The sequence below is a fragment of the Tachyglossus aculeatus genome, chromosome 6 (genome assembly GCF_015852505.1).
Source record: "Tachyglossus aculeatus isolate mTacAcu1 chromosome 6, mTacAcu1.pri, whole genome shotgun sequence".
Taxonomy (NCBI): Eukaryota; Metazoa; Chordata; class Mammalia; order Monotremata; family Tachyglossidae; genus Tachyglossus; species Tachyglossus aculeatus.
Window position 1 is genome coordinate 21722062 of NC_052071.1, and position 26840 is coordinate 21748901.

General features: G+C 47.8%; 1 protein-coding gene across 2 annotated transcripts; it reads left to right on the forward strand.

Moving 5' to 3' along the window:
• Positions 1-8557: 8557 nt before the first annotated feature.
• Positions 8558-24098, forward strand: NKRF (NFKB repressing factor). 2 transcript variants are annotated; one of them, XM_038748151.1, is made up of 3 exons: positions 8558-8739; positions 18929-19059; positions 21720-24098. In XM_038748151.1, exons 1-3 carry the CDS (start codon positions 8729-8731, stop codon positions 23645-23647), a joined length of 2070 nt encoding a protein of 689 aa, XP_038604079.1. In that variant the 5' UTR covers positions 8558-8728; the 3' UTR covers positions 23648-24098. The 2 variants fall into 2 exon arrangements, with proteins under 2 accessions (XP_038604079.1, XP_038604078.1); XM_038748150.1 differs by lacking the exon at positions 8558-8739 and adding an exon at positions 12534-12692.
• The last annotated feature ends 2742 nt before the right edge of the window (positions 24099-26840 follow it).

Consider the following 26840-nt stretch of genomic DNA (forward strand, 5'->3'; position numbering starts at 1 on the left):
AATAAATACGATTGATTGATGATTGATTCTGCCCCCCTCCCTTTCTTCCTCACCCAGTCCCCTAAGGGCTTCTGCCTCCTGTGAAGCGGCGTGGCTCAGTGGAAAGAGCCCGGGCTTGGGAGTCGGAGGTCATGGGTTCGAATCCCCACTCTGCCACTTGTCAGCTGTGTGACTTTGGGCAAGTCACTTCTCTGTGCCTCAGTGACCTCATCGGTAAAATGGGGATTAAGACTGTGAGCCCCACGTGGGACAACCTGATCGCCTTGTATCCTCCCCAGTGCTTAGAACAGTGCTTTGCACATAGTAAGTGCTTAACAAATGCCATTATTATTATTATTATTATTATTATTATTATTATTATTGTTATTCTCCTGCCCCTTCTAAGTGTGGCTTCTAATTTTCACTCTGGGTATGGTTAGAGCTGACTGGTCATTGCCTTTAATTCTCCGGAAGGAGAAGGGCGGTAGAAAAGGCCTACAAATAAATTCAGAGCGGCAGCGGTCTGGAGGCCCGTGTAGACCCCAGGCTGTGGACCTGACTCAGTGGAAAGAGCCCGGGCTTGGGAGTCGGAGGTCGTGGGTTCTAATCCCGGCTCCGCCACTTGTCAGCTGGGTGACTTCGGGCAAGTCACTTCACTAGGCCTCAGTTACCTCACCTGTAAAACGAGGATTAAGACTGTGAGCCCTGTGTGGGATTCATTCATTCATTCATTCAATAGTATTTATTGAGCACTTACTGTGTGCAGAGCACTGTACTAAGCGCTTGGGAAGTACAAGGTGGCAACATATAGAGACGGTCCCTACCCAACAGCGGGCTCACAGTTGGAATAACCCGGTTACCTTGTGTGGCCCCCAGCACTTAGAACAGTGCTTGACACATAGTAAGCGCTTAACAAATGCCATCATTATTGTTATTATTACAGTGCTTAGAACAGTGCTTGGCACATAGTAAGTGCTTTACAAATGCCATCATTATTATTATTATTACAGCGCTTAGAACAGAGCTTGTCACATAGTAAGCGCTTAACAAATGCCATCATTATTATTATTACAGCACTTAGAACAATGCTTGGCACATAGTAAGCGCTTTACAAATGCCATTATTATTATTACAGCGCTTAGAACAGTGCTTGGCACATAGTAAGCGCTTAACCACTGCCATCATTATTATTATTATTATTACAGTGCTTAGAACAGTGCTTGGCACATAGTAAGCGCTTAACAAATACCATCATTATTATTGCTATTACAGAGCTTAGAACAGTGCTTGGCACATAGTAAGCGCTTAACAAATGCCATCATTATTATTATTATTACAGCACTTAGAACAATGCTTGGCACATAGTAAGTGCTTAACAAATGCCATTATTATTATTATTACAGCGCTTAGAACAGTGCTTGGCACATAGTAAGCACTTAACAAATGCCATCATTATTATTATTATTATTACAGCGCTTAGAACAGTGCTTGGCACATAGTAAGCGCTTAACAAATGCCATCATTTTTATTGCTATTACAGAGCTTAGAACAGTGCTCGGCACGTAGTAAGTGCTTAACAAATGCCATCATTATTATTATTATCACAGCACTTAGAAAAGTGCTTGGCACATAGTAAGCGCTTAACAAATACCATCATTATTATTATTATTAATACAGCGCTTAGAACAGTGCTTGGCACATAGTAAGCGCTTAACAAATGCCATCATTATTATTGCTATTACAGTGCTTAGAACAGTGCTTGGCATATAATAAGTGCTTAACAAATGCCATTATTATTATTATTATTATTATTACAGCAATTAGAACAGTGCTTGGCACATAGTAAGCGCTTAAATGCCATCATTATTATTATTATTATTACAGTGCTTAGAACAATGCTTGGCACATAGTAAGTGCTTGACAAATGCAATTATTACAGCGCTTAGAACAGTGCTTGGCACACAGTAAGCACTTAAATGCCATCATTATTATTATTATTACAGCACTTAGAACAGTGCTTGGCACATAGTAAGCGCTTAACAAATGCCATTATTATTATTACTACAGCGCTTAGAACAGTACTTGGCACATAGTAAGCACTTAACAAATGCCATCATTATTATTGCTATTACAGTGCTTAGAACAGTGCTTGGCATATAAGTGCTTAACAAATGCCATCATTATTATTATTATTATTATTATTACAGCAATTAGAACAGTGCTTGGCACATAGTAAGTGCTTAACAAATGCCATCATTATTATTACAGCGCTTAGAACAGTGCTTGGCACATAGTAAGCGCTTCACAAATGCCATCATTATTATTACTATTACAGCGCTTAGAACAGTGCTTGGCACATAGTAAGCGCTTCACAAATGCCATCATTATTATTACTATTACAGCGCTTAGAACAGTGCTTGGCACATAGTAAGCACTTCACAAATGCCATCATTATTATTATTATTACAGCGCTTAGAACAGTGCTTGGCCCATAGTAAGTGCTTAACAAATGCCACCATTATTATTATTATTACAGCGCTTAGAACAGTGCTTGGCCCATAGTAAGCGCTTAACAAATGCCACCATTATTATTATTATTACAGCGCTTAGAACAGTGCTTGGCCTATAGTAAGCACTTCACAAATGCCATCATTATTATTATTATTACAGCGCTTAGAACAGTGCTTGGCCCATAGTAAGTGCTTAACAAATGCCACCATTATTATTATTATTACAGCGCTTAGAACAGTGCTTGGCCCATAGTAAGCGCTTAACAAATGCCACCATTATTATTATTATTACAGCGCTTAGAACAGTGCTTGGCCCATAGTAAGTGCTTAACAAATGCCACCATTATTATTATTATTACAGCGCTTAGAACAGTGCTTGGCCCATAGTAAGCGCTTAACAAATGCCACCATTATTATTATTATTACAGCGCTTAGAACAGTGCTTGGCCTATAGTAAGCGCTTAACAAATGCCACCATTATTATTATTATTACAGCGCTTGGAACAGTGCTTGGCCCATAGTAAGCGCTTAACAAATGCCATCATTATTATTACTATTACAGCGCTTGGAACAGTGCTTGGCCCATAGTAAGCACTTAACAAATGCCATCATTATTATTATTATTACAGCGCTTAGAACAGTGCTTGGCCCATAGTAAGCGCTTAACAAATACCATCATTATTATTATTATTACAGTGCTTGGAACAGTGCTTGGCACATAGTAAGCGCTTAACAAATGCCACCATTATTATTATAGCGCTTAGAACAGTGCTTGGCCTATAGTAAGCGCTTAACAAGTGCCTTCTAGACTGTGAGACCTTTGTTGGGTAGGGACCGTCTCTATATGTTGCCGATTTGTACTTCCCAAGTGTGCTCTGCACACAGTTAAGCGCTCAATAAATACAATTGAATTAATTTATTCTGATGCCGTTGATGCCTAGCTACTTGTTTTGTTGTCTCTCTTCCCCCCTTCTAGACTGTGAGCCATCTCTCTGTTTAGTTCATTCATTCATTCATTCATTCATTCATTCAATGGTATTTATTGAGCGCTTACTGTGTGCAGAGCACTGTACTAAGCGCTTGGGAAGCCCAAGTTGGCAACATCTAGAGACGGTCCCTACCCAACAGTGGTCTCACAGTCTAGAAGGGGGAGACAGACGGCAAAGCAAAACATATTAACAAAATAAAATCAATAGAATAGTAAATAGGTACAAGTAATAAAATAAATAGAATAGTAAATACTGTCTAACGGATAGAGAGCGGACCTTGGAGTCAGAAGGCCCCAGGATCTAATCCCGGCTCCGACACTTCTCCGCTGGTTGTTTTCGGGCAGGTCACTTCATCATCATCATCAATCGTATTTATTGAGCGCTTACTGTGTGCAGAGCACTGTACTAAGCGCTTGGGAAGGACAAGTTGGCAACATCTAGAGACGGTCCCTACCCAACAGCGGGCTCACAGTCTAAAAGGGGGAGACGGAGAACAAAACCAAACAGACTAACAAAATAAAATAAATAGAATAGATATGTACAAGTAAAATAAATAGAGTAATAACTAAGTACAAACATATAGACATATATACAGGTGCTGTGGGGAAGGGAAGGAGGTAAGATAGGGGGATGAGGGGGAGAGGAAGGAAGGGGCTCAGTCTGGGAAGGCCTCCTGGAGGAGGTGAGCTGTCAGTAGGGCCTTCTGGCACACAGTTCAGTACACAGTAAGTCACTTCTCTGGGCCTCAGCTACCTCATCTGTAAAATGGGGATTAATCAATCAATCAATCAATCGTATTTATTGAGCACTTACTATGTGCAGAGCACTGTACTAAGCGCTTGGGAAGTACAAATTGGCAACACATAGAGGCAGTCCCTACCCAACAGTGGGCTCACAGTCTAAAAGGGGGAGACAGAGAACAGAACCAAACATACCAACAAAATAAAATAAATACATTTGTACTTCCCAAGCGCTCAGTACAGTGGGTAGGGACCGTCTCTCTACGTTGCCAACTTGTACGTCCCAAATGCTCAGTACAGTGCTCTGCACACAGTAAGCGCTCAATAAATGATTTGTACTTCCCAAGCTCTCAGTACAGTGCTCTGCAGAGTAAGCGCTCAATAAGTGATTTGTACTTCCCAAGCGCTCTGTACAGTGCTCTGCACAGAGTAAGCGCAGTACTAAAGTACTAAGTAATAAGTAAATAATATTTATTACTAGTACTAAGTAATAAATAGATTAAGACGGCGAGTCCCATGTGGGACATACTCTGTGTCCAACCAGAATAGCTTGTGTCTGCTCCAGAGCTTAGTACAGTCCCTGGCACATAGAGAAGCAGCATGGCTCAGTGGAAAGAGCCCAGGCTTGGGAGTTTAGTTGCCGTATTCATTCATTCATTCATTCAATCATATTTATTCATTCATTCAATCATATTTACTGAGCGCTTACTGTGTGCAGAGCACTGTACTAAGCGCTCGGGAAGTACAAGTTGGCAACATAATTATACGGTCCAAGCGCTTAGTACAGTGCTCTGCACACAGTAAGTGCTCAGTCAATAGGAATGAATGAATTTATTTTGATGTTATTGATGCCTGGTTACTTCATTCATTCATTCATTCAATCGTATTTATCGAGCGCTTACTGTGTGCATTCATTCATTCAATCGTATTCATTGAGCGCTTACTGTGTGCATTCATTCATTCAATCGTATTCATTGAGCGCTTACTGTGTGCAGAGCACTGTACTGAGCGCTTGGGAAGCACAAACCATTTATTGAGCGCTTACTCTGTGCAGAGCACTGTACTGAGCGCTTGGGAAGTACAAATCATTTATTGACGCTTACTCTGTGCAGAGCACTGTACAGAGCACTTGGGAAGTACAAATCATTTATTGAGCGCTTACTCTGTGCAGAGCACTGTACTGAGCGCTTGGGAAGTACAAATCATTTATTGAGCGCTTACTCTGTGCAGAGCACTGTACTGAGCGCTTGGGAAGTACAAATCATTTATTGAGCGCTTACTCTGTGCAGAGCACTGTACTGAGCGCTTGGGAAGTACAAATCATTTATTGATGCCTACTCTGTGCAGAGCATTGTACAGAGCGCTTGGGAAGTACAAATCATTTATTGAGCGCTTACTCTGTGCAAAGCACTGTACTGAGCGCTTGGGAAGTACAAATCATTTATTGAGCGCTTACTCTGTGCAGAGCACTGTACTGAGCGCTTGGGAAGTACAAATCATTTATTGATGCCTACTCTGTGCAGAGCATTGTACAGAGCGCTTGGGAAGTACAAATCATTTATTGAGCGCTTACTCTGTGCAAAGCACTGTACTGAGCGCTTGGGAAGTACAAATCATTTATTGAGCGCTTACTGTGTGCAGAGCACTGTACTGAGCGCTTGGGAAGTACAAATCATTTATTGATGCCTACTCTGTGCAGAGCATTGTACAGAGCGCTTGGGAAGTACAAATCATTTATTGAGCGCTTACTCTGTGCAGAGCACTGTACTGAGCGCTTGGGAAGTACAAATCATTAATTGAGCGCTTACTGTGTGCAGAGCACTGTACTGAGCGCTTGGGAAGTACAAATCATTTATTGATGCCTACTCTGTGCAGAGCATTGTACAGAGCGCTTGGGAAGTACAAATCATTTATTGAGCGCTTACTCTGCAGAGCACTGTACTGAGCGCTTGGAAAGTACAAATCATTTATTGATGCTTACTGTGTGCAGAGCACTGTACTGAGCGTTTGGGACGTACAAGTTGGCAACATAGAGAGACGGTCCCTACCCAACAGCGGGCTCAAGTTTTGTATTATTGTCTGTCTCGCCTTTCTAGACTGTGAGCCCACTGTTGGGTAGGGACCGTCTCTCTATGTTGCCAACTTGGACTTCCCAAGCGCTCAGTCCAGTGCCCTGCACACAGTAAGCGCTCAATAAATTGAGCCCGCTGTTGGGTAGGGACCGTCTCTCTATGTTGCCAACTTGGAGAAGCAGCGTGGCTCAGTGGAAAGAGCCCGGGCTTTGGAGTCAGAGGTCATGGGTTCGAATCCCGGCTCCACCAATTGTCAGCTGTGTGGCTTTGGACACGTCACTGAAGTTCTCTGTGCCTCAGTTACCTCATCTGGAAAATGGGGATTAAGACTGTGAGCCCCCACGTGGGACGACCTGATCACTTTTAGACCGTGAGCCCACTGTTGGGTAGGGACCGTCTCTATATGTTGCCAACTTGTACTTCCCAAGCGCTTAGTACAGTGCTCTGCACACAGTAAGCGCTCAATAAATACGATTGATTGATTGTAACCGCCCCAGAGCTTAGAACAGCGCTTTGCACATAGTAGTGCTTAATAAATACCATCATCATTATTATTATTATTATTGTACTTCCCAGGTGCTCAGTCCAGTGCTCTGCACACAGTAAGTGCTCAATAAATTGAGCCCACTGTTGGGTAGGGACCGTCTCTATATGTTGCCAACTTGTACTTCCCAAGCGCTTAGTACTGTGCTCTGCACACAGTAAGCGCTCAATAAATACGATTGATTGATTGATTGATTGATTGTAACCTCCCCAGAGCTGAGAACAGTGCTTTGCACATAGTAAGCGCTTAATAAATACGATTGATTGATTGATTGTAACCTCCCCAGAGCTTAGAACAGTGCTTTGCACATAGTAAGTGCTTAATAAATACCATCATCATTATTATTATTATATTACTGCCCAAGCGCTCAGTCCAGTGCTCTGCACATAGTAAGCGCTTAATAAATACCATCATCATTATTATTATTATTGTACTGCCCAAGTGCTCAGTCCAGTGCTCTGCACACGGTAAGTGCTCAATAAATACGATTGATTGATTGATTGATTGTAACCTCCCCAGAGCTTAGAACAGTGCTTTGCACATAGTAAGCACTTAATAAATACCATCATTATTATTATTATTATTGTACTTCCCAAGCGCTCAGTCCAGTGCTCCGCACACAGCAAGCCCTCAATAAATATGATTGATTGATTGATTGATTGTAACCTCCCCAGAGCTTAGACCAGTGCTTTGCACATAGTAAGCACTTAATAAATACTATTATTATTATTATTATTATTATTATTGTACTTCCCAAGCGCTCAGTCCGGTGCTCCGCACACAGTAAGCGCTCAATAAATACCATCGATTGATTGATTGATTGATTGATTGTAACCTCCCCAGAGCTTGGAACAGTGCTTTGCACATAGTAAGTGCTTAATAAACACCATTATTATTATTATTATTATTATTATACTTCCCAAGCGCTCAGTCCAGTGCTCTGCACACAGTAAGCGCTCGATGAAGACGATTGAATGAATGAATGACTTGAATGAATGAATGAATGAGTGTTCTTCCAGCCCGCCCCGCCACCCGGCGGGCGACTCGGCGGCGCCGCGCGCGTCCGGCAGGGGGCGCCGAGCGCCGGTGGCCGCCGTCCTTTCGTGCGTCCGGGGTTCCCTCTTTCCCTCCTCTGCGTCATCGGAGCGCCCCCCGCCGGCCGCGCTTGGGGCTCCCGCCGCCCCCCCCCCTCCCCGAGAGCCGCGGAAGTCGCGCGAGACGCGAGGGCGCGCTGCGGCGCATGCGCGGGAGCGCCCGCGGGGCGGCACGCGCTCCTGCCGGCGCCCGTCTCCTCAGTCCCCTCAGGCCGTCGTCCCGTCCGGCCGGCGGGGTCGGGGCCGGCTCGTCGTCGTCGTCCCCGCGGCGGCCGGGGGCGGTCCGCCCGCCCGTCCGTCCGGGTCCGGGCCCCGGCCCTCCCTCCCTCCCTCCCTCCGTCCGTCCCTCGCCATCCCGCTCCGGTCCCGGGGCCCGGGGGCGGCGGCGGCAGGACGACGACGACGACGAGGAGGAGGAGGAGGAGGAGGAGGAGGGGAAGATGGCGGGCGGGCGGCTGCTCCTGGGGGGCGACTTCCTGTCGCCGCCGCCGCCGCCGCTGCCCCCGGTGCCGCCCCCGCCGCCCCCGCCGCTGCCCCCGGTGCCTCCCCCCGCCTCCCCTCCCCCGCCGCCCCCTCCGCCCCCTGCGTCCCCTCCTCCATCCCCTCCTCCGCCTCCTCCGCCGCCTCCCTTCCCCGAGCCGGTGCCGGAGCCCGTGCTGGAGCAATGGCGCTACGGCCAGGAGAGCGACTGGCAGTGGGGGCTGCGGCGCACCTTCATCTGCCGCCACCTGCACAGCTACCCGGGGGCCGCCCTGGACCAGCTCCTCGCCCTCTCCGCCGCCTGGACCAACCACGTCTTCATGGGCTGCAGGTGACGCGGGGCGAGGGGCCCGACCGCCCCGCCGGCCCTCCCCCCCTCCATCCGTCCCTTTGTCCTCCCTCTCCTCCTTCCGTCCCTCTGTCCTTGGACCGTTCCTCCGTCCTCCCCTCTGGCCCTCCACTCTTCCGTCTGTCCCTCTGGCCCTCCATTTGTCCGTCTGTTCCTCCGTCCCTCTGTCCTCCCCTCTGTCCCTCCGTTCCTCTGCCCCTGCATTTCTCCGTCTGTTCCTCTGCCCCTGCGTTTCTCCGTCTGTTCCTCTGTCCCTCCGTTTCTCCGTCCGTTCCTCTGTCCCTCCGTTTCCCCGTCCGTCCCTCTGTCCCTCCGTTTCTCCATCCGTTCCTCTGTCCCTCCATTTCTCCGTCTGTTCCTCTGCCCCTCCATTCCTCTCTGTTCCTCTGTCCCTCCATTTGTCCGTCCGTTCCTCCGTCCCTCCGCTCTTCCGTCTGTCCCTCTGTCCTCCCCCTGCCCCTGCATTTCTCCGTCCGTTCCTCTGTCCCTCCGTTTCTCCGTCCGTTCCTCTACTCCTCCATTTCTCCATCCGTTCCTCTGTGCCTCCATTTCTCCGCCCGTTCGTCTGTGCCTTCATTTCTCCTTCTGTTCCTCTGCCCCTCCATTCCTCTCTGTCCCTCCATTTGTCTGTCCGTTCCTCCGTCCCTCCGCTCTTCCGTCTGTCCCTCTGTCCTCCCCTCTGTCCCTCCATTCCTCTGCCCCTGCATTTCTCCGTCTGTTCTTCTGTCCCTCCGTTTCTTCGTCCGTTCCTCTGTCCCTCCGTTTCTCCGTCCGTTCCTCTACTCCTCCATTTCTCCATCCGTTCCTCTGTCCCTCCATTTCTCCGTCCGTTCGTCTGTGCCTTCATTTCTCCGTCCGTTCGTCTGTGCCTTCATTTCTCCGTCTGTTCCTCTGCCCCTCCATTCCTCTCTGTTCCTCTGCCCCTCCGTTTCTCCGTCCGTTCCTCTGCCCCTCCGTTTCTCCGTCCGTTCCTCTGCCCCTCCGTTTCTCCGTCCGTTCCTCTGCCCCTCCGTTTCTCCGTCCGTCCCTCTGCCCCTCCGTTTCTCCGTCCGTCCCTCTGCCCCTCCGTTTCTCCGTCCATTCCTCTGTCCCTCCGTTTCTCCGTCCGTTCCTCTGTCCTTTCTTCCGTTCCTCCACTCCTCCATCGTCTGAGCCCCCTCCTTCCTCTCCCCCCTCCTTCCCCTCCCCACAGCACCTGTATATATGTATGTACGCGTTTATTACTCTATTTTACTTGCACATGTTTATTCTACTTATTTTACTTTGTTAATATGTTTTGTTGTCTGTCTCCCCCTTCTAGACTGTGAGCCCACTGTTGGGTAGGGACCGTCTCTGTATGTTGCCACCCTGTACTTCCCAAGCGCTTAGTACAGTGCTTTTCACACAGTAAGTGCTCAGTAAATACGATTGAATGAATGAATCCATCCCTCTCTCCTTCCCTCTGGCCCTCCATTTCTCCGTCCATTCCTCCATCCTTCCCTCTTGTCCCTCCACTCTTCTGTCTGTCCCTCTGTCCTCCCCTCTGTCCCTCCATTCCTCCGTCTGTTCCTCTGTCCCTCTCTCTGTCCCTCCACTTATCCATCCGTTCCTCTGCCCTCCCCTCTGTCTCTCTGTTTTTCCATCCTTTTCTCCGTCCTTCCCTCTGTCCTTCCACTTCTCCATCCAGCCCCCATCCCTCCATTTTTCCGTCCATCTCTCTGTCCTTCCTTCTGTCCCTTCATTCCTCTGTCCATTCCTCTGTCCTTCTCTCTGTTCCTCCATTCCTCTGTCCATTTCTCCATCCCTCTCTCTGTCCCTCCACTTATCCATCCGTTCCTCTGCCCTCCCCTCTGTCTCTCTGTTTTTCCATCCTTTTCTCTGTCCTTCCCTCTGTCCTTCCACTTCTCCATCCAGCCCCCATCCCTCCATTTTTCCGTCCATCTCTCTGTCCTTCCTTCTGTTCCTTCATTCCTCTGTCCATTCCTCTGTCCTTCTGTCTGTTCCTCCATTCCTCTATCCATTCCTCCATCCTTCCCTCTGTCCCTTCATTCCTCTTTCCATTCCTCTGTCCTTCTCTCTGTTCCTCCATTCCTCTGTCCATTCCTCTGTCCTTCCCTCTGTTCCTCCACTCCTCTGTCCATTCCTCTGCCCTTCCCTCTGTCCCTCCATTTCTCTGTCCATCCGTCTGTCCCTCCACTCCTCCATCCATCCCTCTGTCCCCTCATTCCTCCGCCCCTCCACTCCTCCATCCTTCCCTCTGTCCCTCCACTCCTCCGTCCTTCTCTCTGCCACTCGGCCCGGGCCAGGAGTGTTGTCCTTGGGCCGGGCCGGGAAGGGACCGCGTGCAACCCTCCCCACTGTTCTTGAACGTTTCTGGGCCTCATCTCCTTGACAACCGAGAAACCAGAGGGCATCCACCGCCCTAGGGTCCACAGTGATGTCGCTCTCTGCTCCCGAAAGGAAAATGTGCTGCCCCAAAGTAGGGGTCCCCCTCTTCTTTAGGGAAAGGGGACGCCACCCAAAAGCGCTTCTCTCTCAGCCCTTTGGCGCTCAGCAGAACCTGCGATAGACGGTCAGACCGGCCCCTTACTGCCTTCAGATGCAGCAGAGTTCTCGCCCAGACCTTATGGCAAGTTCTCAATGGGGCCAGTCACTTTCACTCCCCCCAGAAGCCTCCAGTGTGCCCCGCTGCCTATATGCAAGCCCAGCAGGCCAGCCCAATGCCACCAGGTTAGGATTCCAGCAGTGTACATTAGACCTCATTTTCCAAGGACTCTACCCACATTCATGCTGCTCGAAAGCCTAGAGCCAGCTCAATTGCTCCCAGGTTCCTCATGGCAGAAGACAGTGTCTGTGTCGAGAGGCACGGCAGCCTATTAGCCACGGAAAAATTAAGTTCCATCCGATGCCAGTCGCCCCAGGACCCGCTGCCTGTAGAGAGATTTAATGGCAGACTGACGCGTGAAGATGTAACCATCAAATTTTAATATGACAGACGCGCGGTGTTTCACTAATAAGGTGGATCGGCCTGCTTTAAAATGGCCAGGCAGAGAGGCTCGCAATTGTTTACGTGTAAAATAATAATTACTTCCGAGTGGGGCGGGATGGAAAAGGATGAACGACAACTCTGAAAGCGTAGCCAGGACACGTAGAAGTGGTGGGCTGGCCTCGCCATAGAGGGGAGCTCGTCGGCTCCAAAGTTAAATCGGACTTTTTGGCTAAAGCCCAGCTTTTCTGTCAGTGGAGGCATCCTACTCGGGTAGGGCTGGTGGGCGGTTATAGCTGAAAATAAAAGCGTGGCCTCAGAATTCCACCGAAAAAAAGTAGTCTTACTGCCTTTCAGAAGTCACCTGGGTTGTCTCTTGGATTTTTGCAGGGGGAAGGGCCTACAATCTTGGAAACTGGGGTCTGGATGGTGGGGGGACCTTGAAGTCAATCATCCCCATGGCCTAATGGAAAGAGCCCGGGCTGGGAGGCAGAGACCTGGTTTCTAGCCCTGATTCTAAGTGCTCCGTGACCTTGGGCGAGACCGTGACCCTCTCTGTGCCTCAGTGCTTTCATCTCTACAATGGAGATGAGGGACCGGCTCTCCCCCTTAAGCCGTGAGCCCCTTGCGGGATCGGGGGCCGTGTCCGATCTCATCGTCCTCGCGTCTACCCCGGTGCTTGGCCCGTCCGTAACGAGCCCTCAGTAGATAGCATCGTTATCTCCCGCTGTAGTCTGTCGGTGCCTTATAGCTAACTTTTAATTTCCCCTGCCCATTTTAAGACCATTTCTTCCTCTTGTTCTCTACTCAGTGGGGCTGGAGAAAACTGACATTGCTGGAACAAGTTGAGGACATAGATGGAGAGAAGCTATGCAGATCATGCCCTTTAAGGAAGACTTCTGGTTTCCTTACTTGAAGATGAGACCCAGTGCAGTCTGCCGATAATCCCTTCCAAGTGCCAAGCGTTGAGGTGAAGCTAGCAGAGCCCCAAGTCCAGTACCAGGGAGCTAGAAGTGTATGCCAACTTGGTAGTAGCCGTGATTTTTGCGAAACGGTGCCGGATGCTTTCCTCTGAAACTTATCTTGAAGAGTAAGCAAGGCTTCCCAAACGGATGATTGAGCCTCCTCGGGCCAGCTTCGTGTTCTTTTTAGCCGTAAACTTTTGGAATTTAACGGACCCCTTAGGATTGCGGGGCCGGGGGTAGCGTGGGGAGAGGGAGGGAGAGATTAATTAACCAGTACACCCTGCAGATTTTAAGGACAGTCCAAATGGTAGCACTCGGCCGTTTGGCTTCCAACGCCACGCCACATCTTGGCCAGCCCGGTTGCCTTCTACTAGAAACGCATAGCAAAGCCATAGTTTCTGGCAGAACCAGGCGGTTCTGTGCCTCAGAACTGTAGACTCCTTGGTGGAGTGCAGAATTGGGTAAATGAGTTTATTGTCATCTCACTTCCCTCGAGGGCAGGGCCCATGTCAGTCAGCCAGTTGTATTTACGGAGTGCTTACCGTGCACAGAGCACTGTACTGAGTGCTCGGGAGAGTACAATATAACAGACCCAGCCCACAGTGGAGTTTCGACTGTGCGCTCAAGTGCCAAAACCCCAAAGCCAGTAATACCATAAATACCATTAATGCTTATTAAAATGTTGTTTGATTGGTAGGAGTACTGGGTTTGGCGGGGGAGAAGAGATCACAAACGAATAGCCACGGTCCCCGTCCTCCCTATTACAGAGCGGTGCACAGTGATAGAGGCTGGAGGAAGCAGCCCAAGATGGGTGGCATTTGGAAAATACTGGGGGAATTCAGTCAACCCACCAGTTGTATTTATGGAGCGCTTACTGTGTGCAGAGCACTGTACTGAGCGCTAGTACTAAGCAGTCACTGGGGAGGTAGTGTGAAAAGAACTTTGTCCATCAGACAGTCTTTTCGGGGGAGGAACTTGAGGTCCCTGCCGTGCTTAGGGCTCGCCCTTAAACCGCAGAGGGCATCATCAGATGAACACGGTGTCTGCGGCGATTTATTCTCCGCCTCCACGGCTAGTCCGGAGGTGATGGCTGGGAGGCTGGATCGCACCGGTTCGGCGGCCGGGGGAGATGAGCCCATCGTAGCGCGGAGCGTGTGAGACACCTGGTAGTAGCATGTGAGTAGGAAGCCCTTGTGAAATAGTTCCTTTCCTTTTCAGATGCGAACTTGGCGGGCCATCCCAGAAGGGGAGTCTTGGGGTCCTCTGCGATGCAGGAGGTCCATTTGATCGTTAGCTCTGCCACGTGCCGTTTCAATAAGTACGGCGGTATTGGTTAAGAGCTTACTGTGCGCCAAGCGCTCGGGCAGATGCTTGTTCATCGGGTCGGACGCGGTCTCGGTCCCACTTGGGGCTCACGGTCTAAATAGGAGGGAGTCTTATTTTAACAGCGGGGGCCACGGGGGTTTGATTTCTGACAGGAGGTGTCTTGTACATTAAGGTGCTGATGAAGTAGTTTTGTAAGTGCGAATCCCTGTCAGTCTCTGCCTAATTTTCAAGTGCTAGTTTTCTCTGTCTCGAACCGAATCCTTGGAACATCTTATCGTCCTTCCTACTTTGCTTTAAACCTGCAGTTTTACGCCTTTACTACGCTGCCTGTTTCTTTGGATTTAATTTCTGCCTAGACTGTCTACATGTACTGAGAATAATTGGAGAATTCGAGGTAGTGTTACAACTTTATAACCATCGAATTTTAAATAGCATACCTCATATTTTATAACCTGAATGAATTCTATTTGCGTAGCGTTATCGATTGCCTAGAACACCTAGAGGAACGAAGCATGGGGGTTAAAAAAAAAAAAGAAAGAACAAGTACCATTTGCCCAGCATTTGGCAAAATGCCTAATGTTTTCTGTTTTATTAAAGTGTAAGCTCCTTGAAAGCAGTGGGCACGGGCTTCTGCCAGTCAGATATTTTAATGACTACATCAAACACCGCCAGTGTTTATTGAGCGATTATTCTGTGCAAGGCATTTTTATTTAGTGGTTGGCAGAGTAGCATAGAGTCAGTATTCGTTCATTCAATCGTATTTAATAAGCCTGTGTGCAAAGCGCTGTACTAAGAGCTTGGGAGAGTACAACGTAACAATAAACAGATAACGTTCCCTGCCCACAGACATGATCTTTATCTCCTTCAGCACAGTGTCTAGCACCCAGGGGTGACCTAACTGTTGATGGTTTAATGATGGAATGCTGATTGACTTGTGAAACTCAGTCAGTGGTATTTATTGAGAGCTTGCTCTGTGCAGAGCACTGGTACCAAGCAGTTGGGAGAGTACACTGCAGCAGAGGTGGTAGAGCCCTTTCCCTGCCCACAACAAGATTTCACGTTTGACTCTGGTGCACGTTTATCTGTAGCAGTGGGTTGCACGGTGTGGAAGGAAATTATTATTTCTGGGTAAATATCCAAGTGTGTTTTAGATCAGAAATGGGGCTTTATGAATGTCTCATACAGCAGTTCGGGTCATGGAGAGGGGGGCGAGCCTGGGGCCACGGGACCGGTTGGGGCCTCGGATCGGGTCCGGTGAGCCTCGCTGACCCAAGCCCCTGGGTTAGGATGGAAGCTAGGAATAGGTGCATCTTGGATCCCAGAAACTTTGTGGAGGATGAATTCAAAATTTGAATGGTAATTAGGGAAGCAAGGATATTTTTTGTTACGCCCGGGAGTTCTTTGTGTGAAAACGGACTTAAACCTGAAAGTAAAGAGCCTACCATTAACTACCTGAAGGGTTTCTCTTTGTCTAATAATTAAGAAGCAACATGGTCTAGTGCCTAGAGCTCAGTCCTGGGAGTCAGAAGGACCCGGATTCTAATCCTGGATCCGCCACTTGTCTGCTGTGTGACCTTGGGCGAGCCACCTAACTTCTCTGTGCTTTAGTTACCACATCCTTTAAATGGGGATTAAGACTGTGCGTCCCATGTGGGACATGAACTGTGTCCAACCTGATTACCTTGTGTCTACTCCAGCACTTAGTTCAGTGCCAGGCATGTAGTAAGCTCTTAAGTACCTTTTATTTTTTTAAAAAAGTGTTGATAGTGAGTAGGAACCCCGTCTTGTTGGGATTTTGGTTTTCCTAGAGAGCAGTGAGGGGAACTTGGGGCAGCAGAACAGCACTATGACACCCTGAGACAGAGCCGGCTTTGTCAGCACCATCCATTGCTTTAACTTCAAGGTTAATCAGTCAGGCCATGGTATTGACTATCGGGTTCAGTTCCAGATCCCGAGTCTTTCGAATCATCCCAGCCGGCTTGGCAGGTGGTGAGCCGGTGAGGAAGGGTTATTCCCAGCAGAGGAGCGAAACAACTCATTGTATAAAAGTATCTAGTTGACCCTTGGGCAAGGAGTGGCCGGCGCCCGGGGAACAGTGGGCAAAGCAGGGCCGACGAATGCACGGACTGCTGGACCGCGTTGCCAAAACGCATTTCTTGGAAAAGAGCTTGCTTGTGTGAACAGCAAAAGATAGTGGACCAATTTCTGCGGATGAGAGGGATCTATTTTCAAGCTCTTTGTAGGCTTTTTGTCTGCAGCCTTCTCCTAGTCCAGCCTTAGTTCCGTAATGCCGGTATGTTGGTACATCAAGAGAGCCTTTTTTTGTAGAATCGAAAGAGCTCGGTTTTACACACTTGGACTAAAATAGGTTTCGGTAAGTAAGGAGATGGGTCGACTCTACATTAATCCGTGACTTTTTAAGAGCGAGCGGGGAAAGGTCCTCCTTAGGAAAGTTACTGCTCGGTGACACCGACAAGACGTTGAAGAATGCCAAGTCTGCTGGTAGTCTTTGAACGAAGGAGAGGTCTGGGTTTTGTCATCATCATTGCTTGCCTAAGAAATCAGTTGTAAACCCTGAAGGGGAGGGCCGATGTGCCCAAGGTCTGGTCTGAATTGCATGTTTTAGAGCAAACAGGATTTACATTACTCCGTTGCTGTGGAATTAAACGGGTCACCTGCTTACGTAGCACCAACTGTGTATCTTGCTGTCTGTCTGTTTGTACACTGCCCTGTGGGGGAATTCCCTGTGAAAATCAGCCATGTTTTAATTATTATAATAGTTGTAATTCATTAAAATAATATAGAATATAAATCATTATTTTACATATTATTTCATGATAACAACAATAACGGTATTTGTTAAACGCTTACTGTGTGCCAGGCACTATACTAAGCGCTGGAATAGATACAAGCAAATCGGGTTGGACACAGTCCCTGTTCCACATAGGTTTCGCAGTCTTAATCTCCTCTTTACAGATGAGGTAACTGAAGCACAGAGAAGTGAAATGATTTGCCCAAGGTCCCACAGCAGACAAGTGGCGGTGCGGGGATTAGAACCCTTCTGATTCCCAGGCCCGTGCTCTATCCATTAGGCCACGGTGGTAGGGCCGAAAACGGTGATTACCTTCACAAGTAATGAAAACCAAAATGGACCTATGGGAAGTGAGTGGTTGGTGAGAGAAGTGGAATATGGATGAGGGATAGGCGATGAGCTAGACGAGATCGTGGTCCAGTCAGTAGGGTGGCAATAGAGAAGCAAGGCGTGCAGGCCTTTCTTGACTCCAGAGGCGGGACCGATCTGAAAGTACCAGCCGGCTTTTCGCTAGTACCCATAGTGCCATCCCTGATGCCCACTGAAGTCGAGAGGCCGCAGGGTCTTTCTCCCATCCTTTAGCCCATTTGGCATCACTCACGGTGGGGCGGGAGGACGTTGGGGGACTGGGGAGGGGTGCAGTAACCTTTTCAGGGTTCAGTTGGAGCTCCCCTTTTTTTTCCTGCACCCGTTTCCAGCTCCTTTCTCTGCAGCTGTTGTTCATCCTCTGGGCCTTCCTCCCTTCCCCTCCCTTCCCCCATAAGGTAGTATTCAGCTTTTCCAGGAAAGTAGTAGTTCTTACTTGTATTTTGGAATGACAGATCCGTACATGCTGAACTATTCAAACTTAGAGCGTTCTCTAAAACTCCAGCGTGGCAGCTCCCTCTCCTCTTGGCCCTTAGGCTATAGCTGTTGATAGCGGCAGGGGCCCCAAGCGAAAGGCTCTGTCACTGACTTTGCCTGGGTTCCTGCCATGCTTGGTTTCTGGCAACTCTACTGTGCAGGAATCCATTTTTAACTGTCATATGGTCATTAGAGCACCCCCCCCCCCCCCCCCGCCCCAGTCAGGGAATTGCTATGGATTTATAAGCATACTGGTACTGTCTGTTTTGTTTTCATGTTTCGTCACTCCTGATAGGTCTTTCTCCAATCCCTCCTCCACACTTAAATTCTCAGATTGTGAGCGTTCCCCACCAAGGGACAGGGACCATGTCTAATTCCCACTTATCCCACCACGACCACTGCATCGGCCTCCTTGCTGATCTCCCTGCCTCTTGTTTCTCCCGTCTCCAGTCCATATTTCACCCTCTTGCCCGGATCATTTTTCTTGACAGCAGTTCAATCCATGTTTTCCCCACCCTCAGGAACCTCCAATGGTCACCTGTCCACCTCTGCAGCAAGCAGGAACGCCGTACCGTTGGCTTGAAAGCACTCAATCTCTTTGCCCCCTCTTACCTTACCTCTCTGGTTTCTTACTAAAACCCAGCCTGCACGCCTTGCTCCTCTATTGCCAACCTACTGACTGGACCACGATCTCGTCTAGCTCATCGCCTATCCCTCATCCATATTCCACTTCTCTCCTGGAACTCAATCCCCACCACCCCCACCAATTTCCAACAGCTTATCACTTTCCTCGCCTTCAAAGCACACCTCCTCCAAGAGGTCTTCCCAACTAAGCCCTCATTTCTTCTTCTCCCACTCCTTACTGCATTGCCCTTGCACCCTTTATTCACCCCACCTTCCGTCTCACTGCACTTATGTATGTATCTGTAATTTATTTACATTAATGTCTGTCTTTCGCTCTAGACTGTAATCTCCTTGCGGGCAGGGAATGTGTATACCAACTCTGTTATAGTGTGCTCTCCCAAGTGCATAATGCAGTGCTCTGCACACAGTAAGCGCTCAATGAATACCATTGATTGCTTGGCTTAATCTGTTTGGTTTGATTTGCTTAGTTTAGTGCCTGGCACACAGTAAATACTCTTAGAATTACGAGCAGAACTTGGAGATATTACGGGGTTAGCCACCTATTTAAAAACTGTTTTAGACTTTAATTTTTTTGTTTGTTTTTCATTTTTTAACGTAAACTTTTTTGAAACACAGGTATAGCCCACAGCTGATGGAAAAAATTGTCCAGATGGCTGAAGGTATCGATATCGGGGTGATGCCTTCATATGAGCTGGTGCTACCTGATCCTCCCAAGGCTCCTAAACGACCCCTCTCTCCACTTGCAGGTGAGTACATTTCTGTTCCCTTGCCAAGGCAAGATCCTTTTATGCCATGGCCCATGTTACCTCAGTTTCCCATATCACTTAGTACAATCAACCTCATTTTATCAAAGTGTAATGTTTTTCCAGCCCCGATCAGTGAAAGAGTAAGGGTAGTAGAACTCTGGCATTTTGGTGGTGTTCTCTGGTTTTGAAGGAAATGGGTCATGAAATATAATTTTCCACTCTATAGAACTCTCTCCCCGCTCTTGATTTCCATTTATCCTTTTGTCTAACATGGCTGTGCCTGTATTCTTTTCCTCTGAGTGTAGGGCAAAGGTGTTTTAAAAATTTCACTGTAGCTTTCAGTCTATACCTTATTTGATTCATTGTCCTAGGAAAAGAGAAGTTAAAAGTGACAGTGACCATAAAGCCTACTGGGGACTTGTGTTGCAGACTGTCATCTGCACCCAGCGTTGGAAAAAAATTGATTTTTGCTGTTAAATCTGCCACCTGATAGCCACCCAAAATGCACATGCCCTAGACCTGATTGGTCAGTGGCGTACTGGAGGCTTGTATGAATTTTTTTTTTTAATCCAATCTCCTGATATTTTTCCAAAATTGAAAATGACAGCATTAAACACTGGAACGTAGTTTCAATATTTTGACAACAACATTTACATTCTGTACTGTAAAAGCACTCCCCATAACTAGCCAATATTAGAAAATACCTGGCTCAGTGTTGTTGAATCTTGGAAAGACATGTAGTTTCTTTTTCCGCAGGACTTGAGAATTGTATTATAGGCAGGTGACTAGTGTTCAAAAAAGATTTGCCACCATAAATCAGCATCTTAGACTTCAGTATTCAGTATTTTGAAGTAGTCGCACATTAGGTCTCAAAACACGCCTTTTTATTTTCTAAGGCACAACTACACAGAGGCTCCATTATAATAATAATAATAATTGTGGTATTTTGTTAAGTGTTTACTGTGTGCCCAGCACTGTTCTAAGCACAGTCCATGTCCCTCATGGGGCTCACAGTCTTAATCCCCATTTTAAAGATGAGGTAAGTGAGGCATTAAGCAGTGAAGTGACTTGCCCAAGATTACACTGCAGACCTGTGGCGGAGCTGGGATTAGAACCCATGTCCTCTGACCTTCAGGCCTAGGCTCTTTCCACTAGGCCACACTGCTTCTCATTTTGCTTTTCTCATACAGCCAGCTTAGTGACAAGCACGTATTTTTGGTAATGGGGACGTTGGGGGTGAAGGATGATCAAAGGGAGAAAGGGAACGAGAGAGTTGGTGCCATTACTGGGTGGTATGCTACAGTTGCACATGATTAGACAGAAAAAGGTCATAGTGTATCTGAACGGTGCTCTTTCTTCCCCCATCTGTTTGAAGAGGACTTCCAGATAGTCTAGATGAGAACCAGTGAACTCAACTATCCTGGAGCTCTCTAAAGTTTTAATGGTTGTCAGCTGTTCAGGTGGCCATTTAAAGTTACTTTAATTGGTGATATAAGCTAATGAAGAAATCAAGAAAGTGTTATTTAAAATAGTCTTTGATTAAGGTTTGAACCTACTGAGATAGAATGTACTTAATATGGTCATCTGAGGACAGTTGGATCAGTTAGACCAAGATCATTTCTAAGAAAATGGGGGGGAAAAAAAAGGACCAGAGCAAATGAGCCCTCCATCTTCAAGAAGTGTACGATCTAATGAAAGAAAAACGATTTTGTTGGAAAGCATCTTCTTAGGGGGCTTTGAACCGAGGCCAGTCAGAGACCTGAAAAGTTCTGACAATATAAGCGATGGGCTTAAATGTCTCTCTTATTCCTGAATTTTTTCAAGAAGAATTAAGCCTCAATTTTGAAATTGGTTCCTTATTTGTCATTTGTCATATATGTTTCGTTTTGAAATCTGAAGATAACGCTACTGTTCTAAAGTCTGTGTGGTCAGGACATTCATTTTTAACACCGAAAAGTCCGTTTGTTTGAGTTCCCCATTTCTCCTTGTATGCAAAGTGAATTATTTTCATTTACCTATAACTATGTCAGCACTGATTTATACTGGATTAGTCTTCTGAAAACACATCAGCTGTGTTCCCTTTCAGTGATGATGTATGAGTCCCCTGAGATGAACCAAACCTTTTATCCATCTTTAATGTGCATGGTGAAGTCCACATACGATTGTAACGTACATTTTGACCAGATTTTCCCCGCAGCCATAGGAGGGGTCCCAGACCAGGGAGTGTGGGGAATTGAACTGCCACTTCCCGCCGTCCATACTTGCTGCTAGACCACCGCACAACCTGTGACCCCCCCAACAACGAGGGCAGTGAGGGCGTAGTTTGATACCGTAGTTTGATACCATCCTCCAGAGGCCCGTGGAAGAAGCTCTCCCCTGAGCTCCAAGAAGGGACTCGAGCGCCTAGTACAGTACTTTGCACACAGTAAGCACTCAATAAATGCGATTGAATGAACCAAACGACTCCGATTTCAGCTTTAATTGCAGTCCCTCCGCGTGTTTGAAGGTCCGTCTTTACAAGCAGCCTGTTAATGGCTGCATTAAGTCCGTTTTGGGAAAAACAGACCTGGGTTTGGGTTGCTAACGCTCGTCTGTGTTTTCCCACTGTTTTGAAATGCCCCCTTTCTGGTAACGCGATGTACATTTCACTCACCCCGCAGGTCAGAATCCTCCCAAGAGGCAAGCTTCCTCGCGGTTCCGTGGACGACCCCGTTTTGAGCCCGTCCACTTTGTCGCTAGTAGTAATAAAGACGAAAGAAGGGAAGATCCTTCAGACGCTCGGACAAAGGAGTTGAGCGAACCGGTCAACTCCGCCGACGTGTCGTCCGACAGCTATCCGGATTGCGTTCCCAACAACCTCGGTGGCCGAGAAGGGAACGCTCAGTATCCGGAAGGGGAGTGTTCTTTCCCGGGGAACCGGCCGGCGACGACCTGCGTGTCGTCCGACAGCGCGGAGCTGGGTCAGCCTCCGTTGTCCGAAACCTTTCCGGAGGCGGTGGTGGCGGGGAAGCAGTACTTCATCGAGAGACTTGCCGCGGCTGTCTGGAAAAGCCTTTCCAATCCAGAGATGAATTCGGGGTCCGATAAAATCAACTATACCTATCTGTTAACGCGCTGCATCCAGGCCTGCAAGACGAATCCCGAATACATCTATGCTTCCTTGAAAGAAATCCCCCCGGCCGACATCCCCAAAAACAAGAAACTTCTGACGGACGGGTACGCCTGCGAAGTCCGGTGCCAAAACGTCTACCTGACCACCGGCTACGCCGGCAGCAAAAACGGGTCGAGGGATCGGGCCACCGAGCTGGCCGTCCGGCTCCTGCAGAAGCCCGTTGAAGTTCGGGTCATCCAGCGCAGGTTCAAACGCACCTGTCGGGACGACCTGGTGGTGTGTCAGGTGGGCGTTTCTTCCTACGATTTTCCTCCGGCCCTCAAAGCCCCCGAAGAGCTGGTGCCCGCCCGAGATCTGTCCGGGCTGCCGAGCTCCAACTCGGCCCAGGGCTCCGGCTCGTCCAAACACTGGACTAATTTCATCCTCATAGAAAACGCGAGCGACGCCATAGGGATCCTCAATAATTCCGCCTCGTTCAACAAGATGTCGGTGGAGTACAAGTACGACCTGATGCCGAACCGCACGTGGCGCTGCCGGGTGTACCTGCAGGACCACTGCTTGGCCGAAGGCTACGGGAGCAAGAAGACCAGCAAACACGCGGCTGCCGACGAAGCTCTGAAAATCCTTCAGAAGACCCAGTCCAACATCCCGACGGTGAAGAGCACCCAAGTCCAGACGGTGGCCTACTCGCCCAGGGGTTGCAGCAAGAAGAAGGATCTGAAGGACCTCGTCGTGTACGAGAGCTCCTCGAATCCGGTGTGCACGCTCAACGACACTGCCCAGTTCAACAAGATGACGGTGGAGTACGTCTTCGAGAGGATGACGGGTCTCCGGTGGAAGTGCAAGGTGATCCTGGAGAACGAGTTCATCGCCGAAGCGGTGGGGATCAAGAAGAGCGTCAAACACGAAGCCGCGGAGGAGGCGGTGAAGGTCCTGAAGAAGACCCAGCCGACCGTCATCAACAACCTGAAGAAGGGCACCGTCGAGGACGTGATCTCCAGAAACGAGATCCGGGGCCGCTCGGCCGACGAAGCCTACAAGCAGCAGATCAAAGAGGACAACATCGGGAATCAGCTTTTGCGGAAGATGGGCTGGACCGGCGGCGGTTTGGGCAAGTCCGGCGAAGGCATCCGGGAGCCCATCTCGGTCAAAGAGCAGCACAAGAGGGAAGGGCTGGGGCTCGACGTGGAGCGGGTCAATAAGATCGCCAAGAGGGACATCGAACAGATCATCCGGAACTACGCCCGCTCGGACAGCCATACCGATTTGACTTTCTCCACCGAGCTGACCAACGACGAGAGGAAGCAGATCCACCAGATCGCCCAGAAGTACGGTCTGAAGAGTAAATCCCACGGGATCGGCCACGATCGGTATCTGGTGGTCGGGCGGAAGAGGCGTAAGGAAGACCTGCTCGATCAGCTGAAACAAGAAGGCCAGGTCGGACACTATGAGCTCGTCATGCCCCAGGCCAATTAAGGCCCAGAACTGCTGCTCCTTTTCCCTCACAAACACTTACTGGGACAGGTTGGTGAGATCTATGAATTAAAGAGAGAAATGCTGCATTTTCTGGTTGCAGGATATATTCATTTGAAGATGTTTCACTTTGCTCATTTAATTTCTAACGCTTGATTAGGCCAAGTTGGAACGCGAGAAGTTCTGTCCCGTCGTACTAGCGTAATCCCCGAAGACAAGATAGTGCAGTTACTGTGTGTCTTTGATATTACTTGCCCCTTCATATTTTAATAGTTTGTGATAGCCAAAACACATGACCAACTCGAAAGGAATTCGATGTCATTTGAAATATGGTTCCCTCGTCTTTTGCCCCGGGAAAGGCATTTGCCATTTTTTTGAGCAGAGCGGTTTGACAAAAGATATATATGTAAAGTTGGTATTAATGACAATAAAAGTTCAATTTTATTTCCAGAAATATGAGAAATGCCACATTATTTTGTATCAGCTCTTTTTGATGTGTGTGAACCTCAGTATTCTAGACTGTCTAATGAAGTAAAATTGTCCCTGCTGGGTTGTGAGTGTGCGTGTGAAAAAAGTTCTTTAATGGCCCCACTATATAGTACTTTTCATGAAGTAATCTTTAGTGTTCCAGTGTAACTTGTACCACATGGCTTCAAGAGTTCTGAGTGATGGGCAACCTTGAGCACATCTGGTTTCCAGCTTTGAACGATGCTCTTTTAACTCCTTCTGATTGGTAAGTGACAGTTGAGACTAATTCCAAACTCTTGACCGTTGTGTTTTTACCTCTAGTTTATTATTTTACTACTGGAGAACTGTCTTTGCAGAATTGTAGTTGATATTTTTGTTGGGAGGATAATTGACGTGGTCACATCGCAATAGGGAAAAGGCTGGAAGTTTGACTTATTACTACCTACTAGCTAATGTGACTACATCAGCTCCAGCTGTAGCCACATTTCCCCTTTGCACATGGTAGGTAGCATCATTGGAATTGTACTTTCAGAACCCTTGTTTGCTGGAACCAGAACACTGTTTTGGTAAAGTGGAAACTCTCCTTGCGTAAATGTGCTTCCTTCCCTCCTTCTCCATAGTGCTCTTTGTCTGTCCTTAATGCTGATAGGAAGAAAAGTGAAAGTTAGACTTGTGCCATTTTGATGGATTTTTCCTGTCTTGTTCATTTGGAGGCAGGGGGTTGTCTTGCTTTGTTGTTAAATTGAGTTTGGTGGATGTAGGGGTCTTGGAAAGACTTGCTTTCCAGCTCCGTTAGGGAGAGTGAAGCCTAACCCAGAGCATGGTTTAGAATCACATGTAAGTAAAATTCACTCTTAGTATTATTTATTTATCAAGTGCTGTACTGTGGTAGAGAACTTTTAGCAAATCCCCTTTTACAGATGAGGGAATTGTTCAAGAACGTACAGCAGGACAAGCTGTTAGTGGGAGCCACAGCCTGTGGGAGTCTGTTTCTTTATGCGGGGGTTTTCTTTATTCTTGAGAGGGTGAGCCTGGAGCTGATGTACAGATGTGTTGGGGTTGAATGGAGATGATCCCATCCAAGTAGGGAAATGGCCAGGTTTGATTTAGGATTAGCCACTCTGCCAATTCCATCGTATAAGCACTCAGGTCTCTGGGAGGGATTTGCTTTCCAGCTTTACTGTGGAGAACTTGTACTAAACCTCTTTTTACAGGTGCTAGAGTCTTCCGCTTTTGTATTGCAGGGATCTTTATTCCTTACAGGGTGAAGCTGGTTTGTTGGGTGGGGAAGAGGACGCACTCACCACTTTGCACCCAGTAAGCATGTGATTTTTAAGGGACAGAGCCTTTCGACTCTTATTGCAGGTGTGTTTTTTTCTTCACAGCTTTTTATTGGGGAGGGAGGATGAAAACGAGCCATGACTAGAATTGTTTTTCTGTTACATTTACTTTTCACTTTTTGAAAATAGTACACATTCCTCTTTACATGGGTTACTTGTGTAAAGTCTCACGCATTTTGAGGTACAGAGACTCTTTCCAATGCGTCTTACATCTTGAACTATGCGTGATGCTGTCAGATCCATCCAGAGGTACCCATAGCCTTCTCCGCAGTATGATTTGCCTTGAAACTTTCAAAGACCAAGAAAGAATGCACCTATTATATCGGTGGGAAAGAAGTCAGCATTTCCTTGGTACTCTGGGTTTCTTTCACCTCACGCATATTGCCTGCCAGAACATCGCTACTTCTTGTACAGATCAGTGACAGACCAACATTAACTCCCTTTTCTTTTCCCCATTATAAATACACACATACACGCCTTCGTTTCCTGGAATAGGGAAGATCTTTCTGCTGAAGCAGACCTGTGAATTCTAACCCATTAAATGCGTCAGCTGGTCAGCTTGCTTTGCACAACCCTCTCCGGTCCACTAGCGCATACCACAGTGAAGTTCTGCCGGTTTGGAAGGGGACGGGAGCCATTTCCTAAGCCGTATTAAAGTGGGTAGAGCGTGATCTTTCTCTACTGAGAAGGCTTCTGCTCCACTATTCCATGAGCCATGACTGAGAGGTCAGTCTTTAGGTAGTGCTTATCACGGTAGGCTTTAAAAACAACCATACAAGTGAATGTGGCCTAGCCCACTCCGCTCCAGGGGCCTCAGTCTTTTCAAAGCTGTCTGTCGATCAACATGCCTTGCATCGAGCCCCACGAGCCTCACTGCCTACCCCAATTTGAAAAGCTCAGTGTGAAGTACAGTAATGCACACCCACCCTAAGATTGGAGAAGTGCCACAGAAAAGAAATTAAGCATTAGTAATTCTTTTCACAAGCAACCCAGGTACAGTACATTTGACTTCTTGGTGGGTGTTTTCTGATGTCCTAAAGTGGAGGGAAAAGCGTCAGCGAGGGAGGCTACAGAACAGCTATTTTGCTGTCACCAAAGTAAATATAAATGATGCTGAGGAGCGGAAGGAAGATGACTCAAACACTTTATATATATATATATATATTTTCCTCATGACCAGAGTGCTCATTTACATCATCCTGGGTCAACAGTCACTCCAGCTCTGTTCTACTATTGCAGAAACTCGTTTTTCGTATCTCCGGTTGTTCTCCTGGTACAACTGTGCAGCCTGGCTCTTTACTGGACTATTGGGATTGGGTTCATCCAATAAAGACTACAAAGAAAATAAAGAAGCTTCAACTTGGAGCAGTGATAAGCTGTATGAAAGA